Raw genomic sequence first — 22,314 nt, 5'->3', positions numbered from 1 at the left:
CCAGAAATGGGTAGAGAGAAATCTATCCCTGAAAGGTCAGGCAGAGGTGGTAACACATAAATCGCATCTGTCATCTGCTGTCACTTGACCATTGTGCCTTGTCTTGGCTCCTGTTTGATTATGCTGGAGCATATACTCTTCCATTTCTTGTGGAAGGGACATGTCTCGATGGCCAGGCAGTCTATCTACTGTCAACACCTGATGTGTGGTGGCCTGGGCATACCATGGTTGATGATGCACAGACATGCACTGAGGCTACGACATTTCCGGTACTTCCTTGATGGTGAACAGGTGTGGTCGCCATTCACCAGATACATATCTCTGCAGCTAGTTTCTTTAAGGGAGCTGCATTCTTGGGTAAAACAGAGATCGAGGGGCAGCATTTGGAAAGCAGAATGTCTTCAAGTACTCACAACCCTCAGCCAATCAGACCCTGCGATGGGTGGAACATCTACTTTAGCGTTTTATAGAGGATTAGTAGAGCAAAATTGCAACAACGTTCTGGGGGAGACCTCAGGCATTGAAGAAGATCAGCTAGTCACTCTTTTCTGGAGAACTCTCAGGCTGCAACCGATGGATAATTTCCCAAAATATCTGCCCTGGCAGTCTACCAGGGAGCTTTGCCTGTTTGAGATAAAATTTACAGGCACGGAATTGCCATCAGTTGAGTATGTCAGATGAGATGTGTGCAAGGACCACAAGATGATCCTGCATTCATTTGCGCAGTGCCCAAGCATTGCTGACTTATGGGTTTATGTTGAACACCTACTGTCACATGTGGGACAGATCTGGCTGTCAACTGATCCATCATGAAAATTGCCCTGTCGCTTTCCTTTAACTGGGAAGGAAAATCTGTTTTTATATACCTAGTGGCCATGGTAAATGTGGTTGTATGGTGGATGAGATTGAAGAGGCTGAAGACAAACACTTTTCTGTTTGGTCAATCCCTAATCAACTTCCTCAAGTTTTACTTGAAAAGGGAAACAAGGGTAGAGAGGGGAGTGTTGTCATCTAGCCAGTTTGCCAAAAGGTGAATGAAAGTGGTGAGAATGATGCAAGTGAATAAGCATGCCCTGAGCATATCCCTATAGTTGCAAAAAAGGCACCTGCCCCAAAAGTCAGGGTAGCCATGGACTTTTTTTGGGGTGTTTCCATAAGCAACCCTTGAATGTCTCCTCCCTATTGAGGATCACACATTGTTGATTTTCCAAAAACTTTGTTTTGTTTACACACAAAACTCTCACAACAACATACACACACGCACGCACACACACACAATTGGGAATCAATCAATCACTAAACAGATCACAGTTCAACACTGAAAGAATGCCTTCTGAGATCAGCATTGTGTAATGTTTGACATTGCTTATACATGTAAAGCATGATAACATACTTTCATACAAGCATATTCACACACCACACATATATGTATATATAAAGAGAGTCAGGAATGATTGCAGAAAATACATAAGGCTCGAATATTTGGAGGGATGACTGTGTGGTGTGTGTGGGCAACAGAGGTTCAGTACCCTACCCTTGCTTATGAGGCAGCCAGGAAAAAGGTGGTATATCTGGGTTGTCAGCAGCCAGTGGTTTGAAGTTCACCAGGAGGGCATATCTGTGCTGCAACAATAAGACAGGTTTTCTTGTTGATGATTGGAATATGATGGATAATGTAGGTTGGAGGAGAATATGCAGGCTTTCACAGATGCAAATCTGGCAATTGTAGGCTCCTTGTAAATAAAGTGTGTCCATGTTGAAGATACACTGTTCAATGTTTGGAGATAGGATCATTCCAGAGGTTGCAAAGTCTCCAGATGGGATGGAATTTTCTGTATCCCTGAGGTAATGCATATCCTGTGTATACCCTTCCTTGACAACCATGGCTGCCATATCCATGTAATACCTTGTGATGACATCAGATGGCATGAGAGTGGGTCTGTAAATTATAGCCCTGGAGAAGCAGGATCCTCTCAGAGGGCAGCTTGTAGGCTTTCAGCAGTTACAGTTTGGGGTTGATGTCTTTGTATGTGTGTGCCTGTCTCTATTGTAGCACTGCGTTTCCAGAACTCTGTTTTTCTGAAGTCAGAGTGAGGTATCCTCAAGAACCTCCAATCAGCTGACTTCTCATTCCATCGTTATTACCTCTGTGAGGCTCAAAGTCTTGAGACTGACCCTCACTAATTCATCCCATATTTTCCCGAGTCTCCCTCTTCCACAGATTCCAACAATTTTAAGCAATTGACACTTCTTTATACATTTGTCTTTGTACATATATTTCAATGGAATTTGCAAAAGAAATACTTGGCTAAGACTAAAGAATTATACTTTGCATTTGTTGATCTAGAGGAAGCTTTCTTTTGAGTACTCTGTTGTGTGGCAAGGTGGGATCTGAGGAGGCTAGGGATAGACTTGTGAAAGCTGTACAGGCCACCATGTAGATGGGCTTTGTTAGCAAGGTGACAGTTAACCATGAGTACAGCAAAGAAAATGGTGTACATTTTAAGTGTTAATGAAGGCTCAGTCCCCTACATTTCATTATTATCTTCCACGTCATAAGAGAGGTATTCAAGACTGGCAGCCCCCTCAGAACTACTATTTGCCCTCAAAACAGATTTTATACCAAAGCTAGAAAAGAAATTCCAGGTGAGGAGGCAAAAGCTGAAATTTTAGGGCCTTAAGGTTAACTTAGCATAGACTAAGGTTTTAGTAAACAAGAAAACAGACAGTACCCTACCCTCTTCAGGTAAGTGGCCCTGCTCGATGTGTAAGAAATGTGCAAGCACAAGTTCCATATGGTGTAACCAGTGCCAGCTATGGACACACAAGGGGTGCAATGGAATAATAGGAAGAGTATCAGAGAAAGTAGTGTTCGTGTGTGGAAGAGGCACAGGGGCCATAAAATCTTCCAGATAATGTGGAAATCGTTTTTTTCCAAATGCTTTGGAAGCTTTAGAGGTAGTCAATAGTTTCTGCTATGTAGGGGACCGAATTAGTAGTGGGGGCATGCATGGACAGTGTAATTATTAAAATAAGGAAAGGATGGAGAAAATTCAGAGAGATTTTGCTTCTGTTGGCAACAAAAGGTTTCTCTCCCCAATTGAAAGGAAGATTGTATGAGGCATGTATATGAACAGCAATTCTACATGGTAGCAAGACATGGCCCTCAATGTGGAGGACATGTGAAGATTAGAGAGAAATGAGGCTAGCATTCACCTTTGAATGTGCAGTGAAAGTAGGCATAATAGGAATTAGATGCAGTGTATAAGACAGAAGAGCACACTCCAATTGTCTGTTTTGGCATGGTTTCTATGGTTTGATGCCCTTCCTAATGCCCACCACTTTACAGCACTCGGTGGTTTTTATGTGGCACCAACACTGGTGCTTTATACATGGTAACAATAGAGGTGCTTTATGCATGGTACCAATAGAGGTGTTTTATACATAGTACCAATAGAGGTGCTTTATACATGGTACCAATAGAGGTGCTTTATACATTGTACCAGTAGTGGTGCTTTATACATAGTACCAATAGAGGTGCTTTATACATGGTACCAGTAGAGGTGCTTTATACATGGTACCAGTAGAGATGCTTTATACATGGTACCAATAGAGGTGCTCTATACATGGTACCAGTAGAGGTGCTTTATACATGGTACCAATAGAGGTGCTTTATACATGGTACCAATACAGGTGTTTTATACATAGTACCAATAGAGGTGCTTTATACATGGTACCAATAGAGGTGCTTTATACATTGTACCAGTAGTGGTGCTTTATACATAGTACCAATAGAGGTGCTTTATACATGGTACCAGTAGAGGTGCTTTATACATGGTACCAGTAGAGATGCTTTATACATGGTACCAATAGAGGTGCTCTATACATGGTACCAGTAGAGGTGCTTTATACATGGTACCAATAGAGGTGCTTTATACATGGTACCAATACAGGTGTTTTATACATAGTACCAATAGAGGTGCTTTATACATGGTACCAATAGAGGTGCTTTATACATTGTACCAGTAGTGGTGCTTTATACATAGTACCAATAGAGGTGCTTTATACATGGTACCAGTAGAGGTGCTTTATACATGGTACCAGTAGAGATGCTTTATACATGGTACCAATAGAGGTGCTCTATACATGGTACCAGTAGAGGTGCTTTATACATGGTACCAATAGAGGTGCTTTATACATGGTACCAGTAGAGGTGTTTTATACATGGTACCAGTAGAGGTGCTTTATACATTGTACCAGTAGTGGTGCTTTATACATAGTACCAATAGAGGTGCTTTATACATGGTACCAGTAGAGGTGCTTTATACATGGTACCAATAGAGGTGCTCTATACATGGTACCAATAGAGGTGCTTTATACATGGTACCAGTAGAGGTGCTTTATACATGGTACCAGTAGAGGTGCTTTATACATGGTACCAATAGAGGTGCTTTATACATGGTACCAGTAGAGGTGCTTTATACATGGTACCAGTAGAGGTGCTTTATACATGGTACCAATAGAGGTGCTTTATACATGGTACCAATAGAGGTGCTCTATACATACCAATAGAGGTGCTCTATACATGGTACCAGTAGAGGTGCTTTATACATGGTACCAATAGAGGTGCTTTATACATGGTACCAATAGAGGTGCTCTATACATGGTACCAGTAGAGGTGCTTTATACATGGTACCAATAGAGGTGCTTTATACATGGTACCAATACAGGTGTTTTATACATAGTACCAATAGAGGTGCTTTATACATGGTACCAATAGAGGTGCTTTATACATTGTACCAGTAGTGGTGCTTTATACATAGTACCAATAGAGGTGCTTTATACATGGTACCAGTAGAGGTGCTTTATACATGGTACCAGTAGAGATGCTTTATACATGGTACCAATAGAGGTGCTCTATACATGGTACCAGTAGAGGTGCTTTATACATGGTACCAATAGAGGTGCTTTATACATGGTACCAGTAGAGGTGTTTTATACATGGTACCAGTAGAGGTGCTTTATACATTGTACCAGTAGTGGTGCTTTATACATAGTACCAATAGAGGTGCTTTATACATGGTACCAGTAGAGGTGCTTTATACATGGTACCAATAGAGGTGCTCTATACATGGTACCAATAGAGGTGCTTTATACATGGTACCAGTAGAGGTGCTTTATACATGGTACCAGTAGAGGTGCTTTATACATGGTACCAATAGAGGTGCTTTATACATGGTACCAGTAGAGGTGCTTTATACATGGTACCAGTAGAGGTGCTTTATACATGGTACCAATAGAGGTGCTTTATACATGGTACCAATAGAGGTGCTTTATACATAGTACCAATAGAGGTGCTTTATACATGGTACCAATAGAGGTGCTCTATACATGGTACCAGTAGAGGTGCTTTATACATGGTACCAATAGAGGTGCTTTATACATGGTACCAGTAGAGGTGCTTTATACATGGTACCAGTAGAGGTGCTTTATACATGATACCAATAAAGATGCTTTATACATGGTACCAGAAGAGGTACTTTATACATGGTACTGGCACACATGCTTTTCACATGACAGCTGCACAAGTGCTTTGACATTGTATGAATATGTATGTCATGATCATCATCTTTTAACTTCCTCTTTCCATGCTGTCATGGGTTGCATGGTTTGACAGGACCTGGCCAGGTAGGTGCCTGCAGCGGACTTTTGTGTCTGTTTTGGCACAGTTCTACAACTGGATGCCCTTCTTAACACACCCACCCAGTAGATTGGACTGAGTGCTTTTTATGTGGCACTTGCTCAGGTCAGGTCAGTTTTGTAAGCTTTTTACAGCTGGATGTCCTTTCCAAATGCCAACCACTTTACAGAGTGCACTGGGTACTTTGAAGTGGCACCTGCACTGTCAGGGTCACCAAGTAAATTGCAAGACAAAGACCCTTTGAGAGGGGGAGGGGGCATTAGGTTCGAGTGTGATGGAGAAACAGGAGCAGAAACCCACATCCTGTTGTAGGGGGAGGTTCATGATTTACCAGGGAGGTAGAGAGAGAGAGAGTGATCAAGAATGAAGACAGTAACATGTGTACCGCTGTAGAGGAGACACATGGCTGTCCAGCCTGAGGGAAGATCAAAAGGAAAAGGGAGTGGGAGAGAGCAAGAGGGTAAGTGAGAGTAGGAGAGGGGTGGTAGCAAAGTGCCAGGGCTTACTCACAAGGAGCAGGGATCAGAATATGAATTGGATTGTAAAGGGAGAGAGTGATAGGTGGTGGTAAGTGCCAGGGTAGAACCTCAAGGTATGGAGGTCATAATATAAGTGGCAGGGTATTGGCAAAGAAGCATAAGGGCCAAGAGTAGTGCAGTGGCTGGTGAAAACCTGGGTATATAGAAGGGGTGGGGTACCATGGGATAGCAATGAGTCAGTGAGTAGGGCCATGAGGAAGGGATTGAGGAGTGAGAGATAAGCCTAATGCATGAAGTGGAAATGGGAGAAAGTGATGTACTTTTGTTTGTTGGGGTAGGATGTGTGGAAAGATTTATTGTTGCATGTGGAACACACAGAGCTTCTAGAACACAGATTCAATGAAATGGGTAGGTCTTCTCAAAAGCCTCATATTGCCCAGACATCTTGATCCATTGTCATTTCCTCCATGAGGCCTAAAAACCTGAGATCAGTCCCCACCACTTCATCCCATGTCTTCCAGGGTTTCCCTTTTCCACAGATGCCATCCACGTTCAGTGACTGGCACTTCTCTATACGGCTATCCTCATTCATATGCATCACATGTCTTCTCTCTTGCATGCTACATTTGATTCCTCTTGTGCCCAACTTTTCTCTCAATACATTTGCCCTTTGTCCCACATGTGCACTGATATTGTACATCCAACAGAGCATACTACCTTCGTTTCTCTCCATTCTATGCATGTCTTCTGCATGCAAAGACCATGTCTCACTGCCATGGAGTATAGCCATTTGCACACAAGCACCATATAGTCTACTTTTCACTCTGAGAGAGAGCGTCCTTTTGTTGCTAACAGAGGTAATAGTTCTCTGAACTTCACCCACCCAATTCTTATTCTAGAAACAATATTTTCAGAGCATCCTCCACCATTGCTAATTTGGTTACCTAGGTAACAGAAACTATCTACAACCTCAAGAGATCCTCCTGGGCATTTGAGAGAATCTAAGTTTCATATGCCCTCAGTGTTTATTGTTCCTGCACATCTGCCACACACAAAGATGACTTTATCTGTTAATATACCTGTGTCCATAGTTTACATTAGGTGCAACAATTGGAATTTCTTCCAACACTTTTCCTACATATTGAGTCGCACCATTTACCTGACGGAAGGAAAATTTATCTTCTTTCTCACTAAGAACCACTTTTGACTTAGCTAGGCCCTTTGATTCCAAGTTGTTTGGTTTCCATACATGGAATTTCTTCTCCAATTCTGCTAAAGATTCTGCAATAAGAGCAAGGTCATCAGCATATAGCAGTTCTCAATCCTGTGATGATAAATCATGTACCACTCTGACCTTCCAAAATGGACAACCAAACACCCATTATTTATCTGAGGAAAAAAAAAGACAGGCGATGACTGGCTGAAACGTTAGCACACTGGGTGAAATGCTTAGCAGTATTTTGTCTGCCGTTACATTCTGAGTTCAAATTCTGCCGAAGTCAACTTTGCTTTTCATTCTTTCAGGGTTGATAAATTAAGTACCAGTTATGCACTTGGGTCGATGTAATCGACTGAATCCCTTTGTCTGTCCTTGATTGTCCCTTCTATGTTAGCCCCTTGTGGGCAATAAAGAAATATAGCAGTTCCCACTGGCGCCCAGTCTTGAATTCCTCTGTGATGGCCTGAAGGACTATAATGAATAAGAGTGGGCTGAGAACTGAGCCCTGGTGAACCCCTTCCTGAACGCAAAATTCATCTCTGTATTATTCATAGCTGACTCTCACCTTCCTGACTATACATGGTTTGGACAGCTCTAACAAGCCACTCCTCTGCTCCTAACTTCCTTACAGACTACCATGTAACAGACCAAGGAACTTTGTTGAAAGCTTTCTCCAGGTCGATGGCTTACTTTTGGCCAACTACTTTCCTTGCAGCTGTCTCACTAGGAAGATGGCTTCTGTGGTACTCTTCCCAGCTACAAAACCAAACTGCATCTCATCTAGTTTAATTCTATTTCTAATCACATGAAATACAACCCTCTCAGTACCTTTCATGACTTGGTCTATCACTTTAATATCTCTGTAGTTGTTTCTATCTAAGGCATCACCTATAACGCTACTACACCAGTCGTTGGGGATGGTGTGCGCCCCACCTGAATAACCTGATTAACTATACAGGTGACTACATGATACTTACACACACACACACACACACATATAGCAAGTGATAGAGTAGTGTGATCCTTAAAAATCTTAGCAGAGAACGTTAACAAGCATCAAACATGGCTGCAGCTTGTATAGGTGATCCCTTTGGCAATATGCCATGCTTGTGAAGACCTATCAAGCTGAGATCATAGATGTGCACATAAAAGCACCCACTACACTCAGGGAGTGGTTGGCATTAGGAAGGGCATCCAGCTTTAGATACCATGCCAACTCAGATTAGAACCTGGTACAGTTGCCCAGCTTACCAGTTGTCAGTTAAATCATTCAACCCATACCAACATGGAAAACAAACATTAAATGATGATGATGATGAAAGGTGACAAAAGGGGGATAATATACAATCAACAAAGTTTATTAACCAGCATATTATACATTTTGCCCCATATCAAAATAAATGGAAATTTGAATGAGGTGATCATTGCTAAACTGTGTGGTGTATAATGGTGCTCATCTGGAGTTGAATTGGAAAGAGAAGGTTCTTTTTTATTTTGAATCTGTGTATGTGTGTGGTGAATTTTTGGAGGCTTGATTAGTGTTAACCCGAATTTACAGAATCAACAAGGATAGGGTGAACCCAAAACAACACCGCACCATGAAATTTTTTTGTAAAGTATTATTAACAGTCAGCATAAAAAACAGCTCACACAAAATTGGTTTTTCAAAAATATGTATTCCAAAAAGTTTGGATTTCATAATTTTGGATTTTAGTACAAATTCAGTTTTCGAACCTTGGATTTCAAAAGTGGATTTTGAACCTTGACTTCATACAATCTTTCTTCACAAATTCAGTGTTCAACCTTGGATTTTGAACCTTGGAATATCATTAAGTCTGTCTTCTATCAATTCGTTGTTCAACCTTTGATTTCGAACCTTTGACCCAGATGTAACACAGAAATTATTTTAAATCTGACATAAACTAAACAGGCAATCATAGCTTCCAGAATCCAATTGAACAACTTTGTCTCACAGAATAAACTATCACAAAAAAACTGGAGGGTAAAATTATCTCTATTTATAAAGTTTGCCAGGGTCTAGCCAATTTGTCCTAGTTTCACAGTTTTGGCTAATGACTATAGCGTCCCCCATTTTAATAATGGACTTCATCCTTCCAGTGCAGCATGAAAACTGTTTTCCTGTTTACTTCACATTATAATTTATCATTTCATAACATTAGACAGAAAAATGGATGATAGAAATAAAAAAGTTAGAATGAAAGAGAGGATTGAAAAAGATAAGAAGAAAGAAGGAGAAAGAAAACTTTCCTTTCTTCTTTCTATATATTATCCAGAATTTTGACTTTTTCTTAATACATAAAATCTGTGCACCACTTCAAACATTATATGCAAATATATATCATCATCATCATCATCATCGTTTAGCATCCGCTTTCCATGCTAGCATGGGTTGGATGGTTCAACTGGGATCTGGAAAGCCAGAAGGCTGCACCAGGCCCAGTCTGATCTGGCAATGTTTCTACGGCTGGATGCCCTTCCTAATGCCAACCACTCCGTGAGTGTAGTGGGTGCTTTTTATGTGCCACTGGCACAGGTGCCAGGCAAGGCTGGCAAATGGCCACGATCAGATGCTGCTTTTTACGTGCCACCTGCACGAGGCCAGTCGGGGCGACGCTGGCAATGGCCACATTCGGATGGTTCTCTTATGTGCCACCAGCACTGGTATCACAGCTACAAATTCCATTGATGTTGATCGATTTCGATTTTTGATTTGATTTTCACTTGGCTCAACAGGTCTTCACAAGTAGAGTTTAGTGTCCCAAGAAGGGAAGGTATGCATTAGTGGACTGGCTACATCCCAGGTAGAGGCCATTGGTTATGGTCTCACTTTTCTTGCCGGGTCTTCTCACGCACAGCATACTTCCAAAGGTCTCGGTCTCTAGTCATTTCCTTGGTGAGACCTAAAGTTCGAAGGTTGTGCTTCACCACCTCGTCCCAGGTTTTCCTGGGTCTACCTCTTCCACAGGTTCCCTCAACCGCTAGGGTGTGACACTTTTTCACACAATTATCTTCATCCATTCTTGCCACATGACCATTCTGTTACCTAGGTGACCAAGTTAGTAACGGGGGTGGGTGCTCTGAAAGTGTAGCGGCTAGAATAAGAATAGCTTGGGCAAAGTTCAGAGAGCTCTTACCTCTGCTGGTGACAAAAGGCCTCTTGCTCAGAATAAAAGGCAGACTGTATGACGCATGTGTATGAACAGCCATACTACATGGCAGTGAAACATGGGCCGTGACTGCTGAGGACATGCGTAAGCTCGCAAGGAATGAAGCCAGTATGCTCCAATGGATGTGTAATGTCAGTGTGCATACTCGACAGAGTGTAGGTACCTTGAGAGAAAAGTTGGACCTATGAAGCATCAGATGTGGTGTGCAAGAGAGATGACTTCACTGGTATGGTCATGTGGCAAGAATGGATGAGGATAGCTGTGTGAAAAAGTGTCACACCCATGCGGTTGAGATAACCTGTGGAAGAGGCAGACCCAGGAAAACCTGGGACGAGGTGGTGAAGCATGACCTCTGAACATTGGGCCTCACCGACTTTTGGAAATATGCTATACGTGAGAAGACCCAACAAACCAAGTGAGACCTATGCTAGGGGTGTAACCAGCCCACTTATGTGTACCTTTCCTTTCTTGGACACTAAACTTTACTTGCAAAGACCTGTTGAGGCAAGTGAAATCAAAATCAAAATCAAATTCGATGACAGCACCGCATGATTGGCATCCATGCTAGTGGAGCACTAAGAGTACCATCTGAGCGTGATCATTGACAGAGCAGCTAACTGGCTTCTATGCTGGTGGCACGTAGAAAGCACCATTCGAGTGTGATTATTACCAGCATCACCTCACTGACACTTGTGCCGGTGGCATGTGAAAAAACATTTGAGCAAGGTTGTTGCCAGTGCTGTTGGACTGGTTCCTGTGCAGGTGGCACGTAAAAAGCATCATCTGAACGTGGCCATTGCCAGTACCGCCTGCCTGGCCGTCATTCCAGTGGTACTTAAAAGCACCTACTACACTCTCAGAGTAGTTGGCATTAGGAAGGGCATCCAGCTGTAGAAACACTGCCAGATCAGACTGGACCCTCGTGCAGCCATCTGGCTCGCCAGTCCTCAGTCAAATCATCCAACCTATACCAGCAGGGAAAGCGGACATTAAACGATGATAATGATGATGATGATATATATATATAATATCATCAACATCATCATCATCATAATCTTGTAACATCTGTTTTCCATGCCAGCATAGGTTGGATGGTTTGATGTAGGTGCAAGGACTGTATTGTGCTTTAATACTCTTTTATACTCTCTATTATACTCTTTTACTTGTTTCAGTCATTTGACTGCGGCCATGCTGGAGCACCGCCTTTAGTCGAGCAAATCGACCCCGGGACTTATTCTTTGTAAGCCCAGTACTTATTCTATCGGTCTCTTTTGCCGAACCGCTAAGTGACGGGGATGTAAACACACCAGCATCGGTTGTCAAGCAATGCTAGGGGTACAAATACAGACACACAAGCACACACACACATATGTATATATATATATATATATATATATATATATATATATATATATATATATATATATATATATATATATATACATATATATATATATATATATACATTTTTATATATATACATTTATATATATCCATTGATAATTTTTTTATATATAATAGTCATTTTTAAAAAAAAATATATATGTAATTAGATATAGACTATTACTGACATTAGATTATCGGTGGGTTTCTTACCTTAAAAATTAAAATTAATATTTAACATTATAATCGATTTTGATATAATCACAATTATTAAGTTTTAAGTTTCTAGTTTGATAATAGAGTTTAGTATAAGTAAAATTATTATATTATTTATATCTTAAAAATATTGTTTAAATATTTCTGATTATTTTTAAAATATTTCAATTAACCTGAAGATTGACTGTAACCATAACTCGAATTATTAACTGAATTTAAATTATTGTTATTCGAATTGGTACAGCCATGAAATGATCGTAGTGTTTTACTCTTTATCTTTTATTAAACTTTTAATACTTTTGATATTTATATAAAAAAAATATATATACATAAATAAATAAAAATTAATAAATAAAATAAATAAATAAATAAATAAATTAGTAAACAAAATAATATATAAATATAAAAATATACATACATATATATATTTGTATATATATATTTAAAATTTATAAGTTTAAATTATTTTAATAATTTTTTTATGTTTAACTTTTATATTTTTAAATTAATTTTATGTATTGGCTTATGTTTTTCACTGTTTGATTTGCCTAATAGTGGTTTTATTTCTAATTTAATATAATATATATATATACATATATATGACAGGCTTCTTTCAGTTTCCGTTTACCAAATCCACTCACAAGGCATTGGTCGGCCCGGGGCTCTAGCAGAAGACACTTGCCCAAGATGCTACACAGTGGGACTGAACCCGGAACCATGTGGTTGGTTAGCAAGCTACTTACCACATAGCCACTCCTGCGCCTAATGTCTGCTTTGTTTTATCACCACACCCACTAACACTTCCATCACTACCACTACTACTAGTACTACTACAAAACTACAGTGCTTGTTTAGTAATTCAGTATTTCCTTTCAAAACCCAAAAAATTTATCTAAATACTCCTGGGGGTTTTTCTAAACTTTCAACATAAAAAGGGTTCATAATTTTAATTTTCTTCTGAAATATTTGATTTCTGTTTGAACTCTAGAATCGGTCCCTGTTACATGGTCACCAATGAATGACAAGGGATTAATTAAAATTGTTAAAGTCACAAAGGGACCAGAATATGACGACATCCAGGCCACTTTCTGTCGGAATTTGCCTTCCTATCGTATAATCAAAGTTTGTATTTTTACTTCTGTTATAAACAATATTTGATGGTTTATTGTTAAAACAAAATGTTAAGAGACATTTTGTTTGTATAAAAGACTTAAATCTCATTGTATGAACCTATTTTGGGATGGTTCTATGTGTTTTTGGATATTCACAAGAAATCTTTGCTCAACAAAAATACCTCTGCTTTAACTTCTTGCATTGAATTGTAAATGCAACACCATTTTGCAGCTAAACTATTATGCCTTACCAAAATTTACAGCCGAATCAAAATTGGTATCAAATAAAAAAGAAAAAAAAAAGCAGATAGGGTTGGGGTTTTTCACCACAAACGTTATTTCCTTGTCAAAGAAGTGAACTGATTGTTTTTTCATAAATGTATTTTCCTTTTCTACAGATTGAGAGAATTCAAAATAAAACATTATACCAGAGATACAAAGCATTGAAAAAACAATATGAGGCAGAAAATCCTAAGGTTAAAATTGAAGTTGATGGCCTTTGGCATGGTACTACTGCAGAATGTGTTGAGAGAATAAATAAATATGGTTTCAACCATAGCTCTTGTGGTAAAAATGGTAAGTACATATTCTCAAAGTGGCAATAGTAGTGTCCTCTACCCACCCTTCCTATTGTCCTGAGCTGGACAGTCACTCTCCACATTGATTGCTGTTTAGAATCCTTTCTCACACAGAGAGGATGTCATGTTGCTCACACATTCCATGTTTGGCATCGTTTCTACTGCCAGGTCCCCTTCCTAACATCTTCTGCTCTAGAGTAAACCAGGTGTATCTTATTATTGTGGAACCAACACTTTTATTTGGATTGGGAGGAAGGGTCTGTCCCCATCCATCAATGTTCCTCTTGAACCTTTGTAAATGAAAATAGGGCAGGAAAGATAAGAGAAAGGGTGGAATTCCAGAGGGGTAATGTTATGGGGAAGAAGGACTGGGTATAGTGGAGAGTCTGCAAGACTGGACAGAAATATCAACAAGCGAACACCAGGCCTAGCAATCACCATTCTGAGTTTATCAATTATAGATATACTGAGATAATCAATCCAGTGTTGTTAACTCTCATTGAAATATTCAATGTCTGCTACGGCCTAGAAATTGGTTAAGGGACATTTAATAACTGTACAGAAATCTGATAAACTAGCAGTGGTACCATCACAGAGGTAACTCCATTTAGATATCTCAAACGACCCTCTCTCACTGACTCTTTTATCATCTTTTGGAATTAGATTTGGATGTGTTTGCTGAATATGGATATGGGGTGAGTGGACGAGTGGTGTTCCACAAAATGCCACCCAAACATGTTCAGTGGCAAATATTGGCAGGGGACAGGCTTTTAATAGATCTTTTCTGATAAAGTGTTTGGAACTATTAAATGCTTGCAGAGTTTCAATGACACACATCTGTCAACTGACATGGAACTCATTCTGGAAGTTTCTGCTGACATTGCTGGGTAGATAATTAGGAGAATTAACCCCGTTTGAATATTTCAAGTCACTACTGGACTTGATTGCTGTGTAGGCTTTCAAGGATATGCTGCCTCGCTAGGCACTGCCTACCTTGAATAAACTAGATCAATAGTAACATTTTCCTTTTATGGCAACATATGCATCTAATTAAAAAAAAAACTATGAAGGTTATTCTGAATACTCTGTATAAAATGCAAAATATTTTATTTTTTTGTAGATTAGATTGGCGTAATTTGCCCCTGCTTTTCATTATTGAAACTTTTACCATTCAAAGAATTTTAAAAACTTTGAAATAAATGGTAATCTGATGATGAAAGGACAGGGCTATATGGTGGGTGTGATATCACTTCCTAACCAAGCTCCATTAATTTACCACACAGCTACTCCCGTGCCTATATATGTATATAAATACACAAAAGGACCGGGGATCTGAGTGTAGGAAGTTTGTAAGCTTCAGGTAGTTCATGGCAGCTATAGATAACAAAAAGTGGAGGTTGTTACGATGAGGAAAAATAATAATTTATTGGCATCAAAGGTTTGACTCTGTTTCCCTATATTGAAGTTATGAAGAAATTCAATAAACTGATAGTTTCTATATAGCTCACAGTTAGTAACCAGAATTGCTACAAAAGCAAATAAAAATCTTCATTGTGGGAGGGGAACAGGTTAATTGCTAGCTGGATATGCTTCTTAGCAAACTGATTGCCTGACGTAATAGTCACTCAACAACGGATGTTCATTTTACTAGTTTTTCCCCTTAACAACATGAACTATTTGCTCATTTGTCTCTTCTCTTTCTTCAGCCATCTTCATTCTCATCAACTCTATACAACTCCCACTCCCACATATTTGACCCCATCTTTTCCATTCTTACCCTTTCTATTTTTATTCTGTATTACTGGCTTTTCTGGTTCAGACCAGCTTACATCTGTGATGAGTTAATTTGGATATTCCAAATGACAATGTAACTTCCATCTAATTTTGGTAATCTCAGCCAGAAGTTGAGCATCCATTGTTGAGTAGGTATTACATCAGACAATCAGTTTGCTAAAAACATGCACAGCCTGCATCTTACCTGTTCCACTCACTCAATGTGCATATAATGTATGTATACCTGATGCTATGCTCCCTCTTTGCACATTTTTAGGACTTTCACTTCTGCTGTTTTGTTTATATATTTTACTTGTAATATAATATAATATATATATATATATATATATATATACCTCACATTGTCGTGCAGTTACTGTTTATACCTCATTCAGAGATTTATTATTATTATATATATATATATATATATATATATATATATATATATATATATATACCGAGACCTTTGGAAGTATGCTGTGCGTGAGAAAACCCGGCAAGACCAGCGAGAACAGTCAAAATCAAAATCAAACCAAATCAATACATATATCAGAAAGCAGAACCAAATTGAGGTCGATCAACATCAGGGCCCCTGTGCAGGTGACACGTAAAAGCACCATCCATTTGTGGCCGTTTGCCAGCCCTGTCTGGCCCCCATGTCGGTGGCACGTAAAAGCACCATCCGTTCGTGTTCGTTGCCAGCCTCGCCTGGCCCCCGTGCCGGTGACACGTAAAAGCACCATCCGTTTCGTGGCCGTTTGCCAGCTCTGTCTGGCCCCCGTATTGGTGGCACGTAAAAGCACCATCCATTCGTGTCCGTTGCCAGCCTCGCCTGGCCCCCGTGCCAGTGACACGTAAAAGCACCATCTGTTCGTGGCCGTTTGCCGGCTCTGTCTGGCACCTGTGTGGGTAGCACGTAAAAAGCACCCACTACACTCCCGGAGTGGTTGGCGTTAGGAAGGGCATCCAGCCGTAGAAACACTGCCAGATCTGACTGGGCCTGATGAAGCCTTCCAGCTTCACAGACCCCAGTTGAACCGTCCAACCCATGCTAGCATGGAAAACGGACGCTAAATGATGATGATGATGATGATACTCTCTCTCTCTCTGTACTCTTTTACTTGTTTCAGTTATTTGTTTGTGGCCATGCTGGAGCACCGCCTTTAGTCGAGCAAATCGATCCCAGGACTTATTCTTTGTAAGCCTAGTACTTATTCTATTGGTCTCTTTTGCCGAACCGTTAAGTTATGGGGACGTAAACACACCAGCATTGGTTGTCAAGCAATGTTGGGGTGACAAACACAGTCACACAAACACACACACACACATGTATATATATATATATATACATATATACGACAGACTTCTTTCAGTTTCCGTCTACCAAATCCACTCACAATGCACCACGTAGCCACTCCTATATATACATATATATATATATATATATATATATATATATATATAAATAGTAACTTTTATAATTTCACCTTTTTAATAGAAACTGAAAAAAATATAGGGCTGCAAGTAGAAATGCTCAGGTAAAATTGAGACAAAGAAAATAAATTCAAAAGAATATAATAAACAGTTGGTCAAACAACTTTATAAAACTCCCGTGTGTCACTCCCTAACAGTAGAAGGAGCCTGCAGAAGAGGAGACCCAGGAAGACATGGGATGAAGTGGTGAAGCACAACCTTCGAACATTGGGCTTCACAGAGGCAATGACTAAAGACCGAGACCTTTAGAGATATGCTGTGATTGAGAAGACCTGGCAAGTAAATTGAGATCACAGCTGTAGCTTACATCAGTCCATTTAAAAAGTACCTTTGAATTGACAGCCAGCATGCCACACTTGAGAAGACCTATTGAATCAAATAAAATCAAAAGGGAAATTGTAGGTGTGGTTGATACCAGTGTCTCATCACCAGCAAGCAATAAACACCATTCATGTGTGGAACAATGCCAGTGCCACCTGACTGGCTCCCTTTGCCAATGGCATATAAAGAGCACATCTGAATGTGGTTGATGCCAGCCCCCACCCTGACTGGATCCTGTGCTGGTGATACATAAAAAGCACCATACAAACATGGCCGCTGCCAGTGCTGCCTGACTGGCTCCCATGCTAGTGGCATGTAGAAAGCACCCACTACACTCTCGGAGTGGTTGGCATTAGGAAGGGCATCCAGCTGTAGAAACATTACCAGATCAGATGGGAGCCTGGTGCAGCCTCCTGGCTTGCCATTCTCCAGTCAAACCGTCAAACCCATGCCAGCATGGAAAACAGACATTAAACGATGATGATTATGATGGTGATGAACATAAATACATATCTAAAACATCTGGGAATTCAATAATAAAACCCAAAAGCATAAAAATACAGTAGACCCTGCTTTATAAATCCGTCTTGGGACTGCCTATTTTGGATTTATGAAGCAAGGGATTTATTAACTGAGGGAACAAAATTCGTTGATTGATTAAACATGTGTATTTATTAAAATACAAACATAGGTGAATACACAAATAAAAACATTATAAACAATGTCATTGAATGAAAAATTTGTAGAGTGTTGTTTGCTTTGGTGTTCACTTTGTTTGCAACTCTGCATTGATATTTTCTTTAAGAGTTCTAAAAAGATTCATATCACTGAAATCAAAACTTTGAAGGCCATTTTCTATTCGAGATAGTGTGTCTCATTTCAGCTGGTGTTGGAGGCTCTGGAATGCTTTCATCAACATCAACATTGGAATCACCATACTCTCCTTCAGTTCCCTTCTCAGATTGCCGAATGTCATGAATGATCTTGCCTAGTTTTTCTTCTTCGGTGATGATCTCTGGAGGAACAACAGCCTTCTTATTTACGGACAATCAGTTCTCAAAATGCCTTTTGGTCAATCCAGTTGGTGGTGAAGGCAGAATCAAATCTTCGTTAAAATCTATGGCTTTGTTTAATTCAAAACAAAACCAGCTTTAGTCCAACAATGTTTGATTGTCTGGCTAGAGACCTTCTTCCATTCTATGCTTAACATGTATATGGCATCCAAAATGGTGATCTGTTTTGCAACTTCTTGGGCAAAAACGTCACAGCAATGATCTTCTCACGTCTGAAGTAGGCATTCAAGGTCTTGATTATTCCCATGTCATGGGGCTGCAGCATTGACGTTGTGTTAGGAGGAAGAAATTTTAAAGTGGTATTCTTGAGATCATCAATGACTACATGAGAAGAGCAATTATCAAGTAAGACCACCGCTTGTCTTCCAGGTTCCTGCAAATGTCAATCCCAAGATCTGAGCCATTTTCCATAGATTTTTTCTGTCATCCAAGCATTGGTTAAAAAAGTTGTTCTGTATTGGAAGCGTTTTGACCTTTTTGAAGCATCTTGGTGAACCAGCCTCTCTGATTAAAAGCAAGTTTTCTTTGTCTCCATTCCTGTTGCATCACGGCCACACAGTCCTTTGCCATCTTATAGCGTCTCACAACAAATTATGGAGCAGACTTCTTGAAATTCCCAAACTCTGTGCTGCTCCTTGCTGAGGTGTTTTCCCAAAACCTTCTAACGTTTTAACAATTGAATCTTTTCTGCCACAGATTTGTCCTGTCTCTCTCTTTTCATTTTGAATATTTTGAACAACTTGTGTGTCTGTCTGCCTCTCTGTGCAAATGACATGTTCTTTTACCCTTAAATACTGACAGGTAGGTTCCAACAGCCACAACCAGCCAGCTATCATGTGGTACATTTCATCATCCAGTGAGAAGGGCATTTAATTTTGACAAGAGGTGTTCCAGAGGCAAAATTTTCTTCCCACAAGAGTTTTGGGCCTCAATAATGAACTCATTTGCATACAACCAATTGGAGCTCAACTTAAAAATCCACATACTGTGTACTACTACAGTACAGCAGGTCAGGGATAGAATGGTGTATGCCACACTGCGAGTACAGCATAAGTCTCACATAAGCACCACATTCCATCGTCATAGATCAATCGAGCACCATCTCTATCTGGAGCTAACATTAGGTACCTATGCTCAGACTGAGATTAGTGATATTACATGTAGCCATTGATGTATGCAAAGAGGGTGCAATACGAGAGAATGCCATATTGATTACGATATTCCTAAATCAACACCAACATTTTAAATTAGGAATGTAGAAAATCAGTCAAAAAATTAGGAAACTACACTCATTTACATTTTCTAGTAAATTATACAAATTGGCAACACTTGCAGGCATCATCGGTGAACAGCTCTCCATTCACTTTATGCACTAAATTTCACTTTTGTCACCTCTATTAACCCATTTAGAACAGTTAGATTTCACTATAACGCACGTTTTCCACTGAACTCAACCAGAGTATTTTCATGAATAGGAGGACACTAGTTTGATAGTTGAGCTCTGATTAGCTTTATGCAAATGAGTTCATAACTGGGGTCTGGAACTCTTGTGGGGAAAAAAATTTCATGTCCCAGATTCTACTTTTTTGCTTGAATGACAGGATTGTGTGGTAGGTTCCAGTAGCTGCTGCCAGCTACTACTTATTTATTGATCTATTTTTGGATGATGGAGTGTAGCAGCTGGCTGGCTGTCTGTGGCTGTTGGAGCCTACTTGTCAGTATTTAAGACCAAAAAAAAAAAACTTCATTTGATCCCTGTCACTTGTTGACACTTAAAGAAGAAGCAGTGAGAATTGGATTTATTAAACAAGAGATTTTATGTGTAAAAATTCTGTCACAACCCATTTTGGCTACATTAAGTGGGTGGCTTTATTACCAGTGGATTTATAAAGCAGGAGTGGCTGTGTGGTAAATAGCTTGCTTACCAACCACAAGGTTCCAGGTTCAGTCCAACTGCATGGCACCTTGGGCAAGTGTCTCCTATTACAGTCTCAGGCCCACCAAAGCCTTGTTAGTGGATCTGGTAGACAGAAACTGGAAGAATCCCATCATACATATATATATATATCTTTATATCATCATCATTATCATCGTTTAACATCCGTTTTCTATGCTGACATGAGTTGGATGGTTTGACTGAGGTCTGGTAAACCCAGTGACTGCACCAGGCTCCAATCTGATATGGCAGTGTTTCTACAGCTGGATGCCCTTCCTAATGCCAACCACTCTGAAAGTGTAGTGGGTGCTTTTCACGTGCCACCGGCAGGGGAGCCAGTAACAGGACACTGGCATTGACTATGGTCAGATGGTGCTATTTACGTGCCACCAGCACAGGAACCAGTCAGGCAGACCTGGCATTGACCATGTATGGACAGTGCTTTTTACGTGCCACCAGCATGGGGGCCAGTGAGGGGGCACTGGCCACAGCTACGATTTTGATTTTACTTGACTCAACAGACCTTCTCTAGCATATCATCTCGCCTGACGCATCAGATGTACTTTCAACGGGGTCAGACATGCAACACTGGCATCGGCCATGGATACGATTTCACTTTAGTTGCCAGGTCTTCTCAATTGCACAACATATCTCCAAAGGTCTCAGTCTCCTGTCATTGCCTCTGTGAGGCCCAGTGTTTGAGGGTACTGTTTCACCATCTCATTCCATGTCTTTCTGGGTCTACCTCTTCCATAGCTTCCGTCTACAATTAGAGAGTGGCACTTTCTCACACAGCTGTCCTCATCCATACTTAACCCATGGCCATACCAGCGCAGTCATCTCTCTTGCTCACCACATTTGATGCTTCTTATGTCCGTTTCTCTCAGGGTGCTTACACTCTGTCGTGTATGCACACTGATGTTACACATCCAGCGGATCATACTAGCTTCATTTCTTTCAAGCCTACGCATGTCCTCTGCAGTTATGGCCCATGTTTTACTGCTGTGTAGCATGGCAGTTTGCACACGTACATCATACAGTCTACTGTTCATCCTGAGCAAGAGGCCTTTAGTTTTCAGCAGAGGTAGGAGCTCCCTCAACTTTGTCAAGACTATTCTTATTCTAGCTACTACACTCTCAGAGTATCTACCTCCATTACTGACTTGACTGCCTAGGTAATAGAAGCTATTAACTACTTCTAGCTTTTCTCCCTGGCATGTAATGGAATCTGATGTGTGTGTGTGTATGTTTTTGTGTCTGTGTTTGTCCCGCCCCACACTTGACAACCGATGTTGGTGTGTTTACATCTCTGTAACTTAACAGTTCAGCAAAAGATTCTAATAAAATAAGCATTCGGCTTACAAAGAATAAGTCTTGGGACCGATTTGTTCATCTAAAAGCTGGTGCTCCATCATGGCTGCAGTCAAATGACTGAAACAAATAATGAATATATATATATATATATATATATATATAATAAGTGTAGGTTGTATATGAGTGGGTATATATTTATAAAAAAGAAGTTTGAAAACACCACTATATAAGATAAATTTTAATTTTCTTAGAAATTTTACATGTTTCGGATCTTCTTGAAAAAATGAACCTTATCAAAAATATTTTAAAAAGTGTAATAAAAAAGTTCATAATTGTTTCTTACTGGTCTCAACAGAATCCACGTGGTGGTTTTTTGTGGGTAGTAAGCATAATAGCTATCTTATGTGTTTGAATAAAATAAGGAAATGACCAGTGGCCGAAATGGCAGTAGCAGCAGTTACTGCCATTTCACTGCTGCTACTGCCATTTCGGCCACTGGTCATTTCCTTATTTTATTCGAACACATA

The 22,314-nt window shown here is 40.0% G+C and overlaps 2 protein-coding genes across 2 annotated transcripts in view; one reads left to right on the top strand and one right to left on the bottom strand.

The window, feature by feature from the left end:
• The window catches only part of LOC115209664 (protein mono-ADP-ribosyltransferase PARP14-like), a 730,077-nt gene that overhangs the window by 192,618 nt on the left and 515,145 nt on the right, over positions 1-22,314 (bottom strand). The window lies entirely within an intron of this gene.
• Positions 1-22,314, top strand: part of LOC115209694 (protein mono-ADP-ribosyltransferase PARP14-like) — a 146,526-nt gene that overhangs the window by 112,087 nt on the left and 12,125 nt on the right. Inside the window, exons 12-13 of the mRNA XM_029778183.2 lie at positions 13,175-13,308; positions 13,697-13,874. Coding sequence (XP_029634043.1) covers positions 13,175-13,308; positions 13,697-13,874 — 312 coding nt within the window. The remainder of the gene's footprint in view (positions 1-13,174; positions 13,309-13,696; positions 13,875-22,314) is intronic.

The sequence above is a fragment of the Octopus sinensis genome, linkage group LG1 (assembly GCF_006345805.1).
Source record: "Octopus sinensis linkage group LG1, ASM634580v1, whole genome shotgun sequence".
Taxonomy (NCBI): Eukaryota; Metazoa; Mollusca; class Cephalopoda; order Octopoda; family Octopodidae; genus Octopus; species Octopus sinensis.
This window is presented reverse-complemented; position numbering and strand designations above follow the sequence as displayed.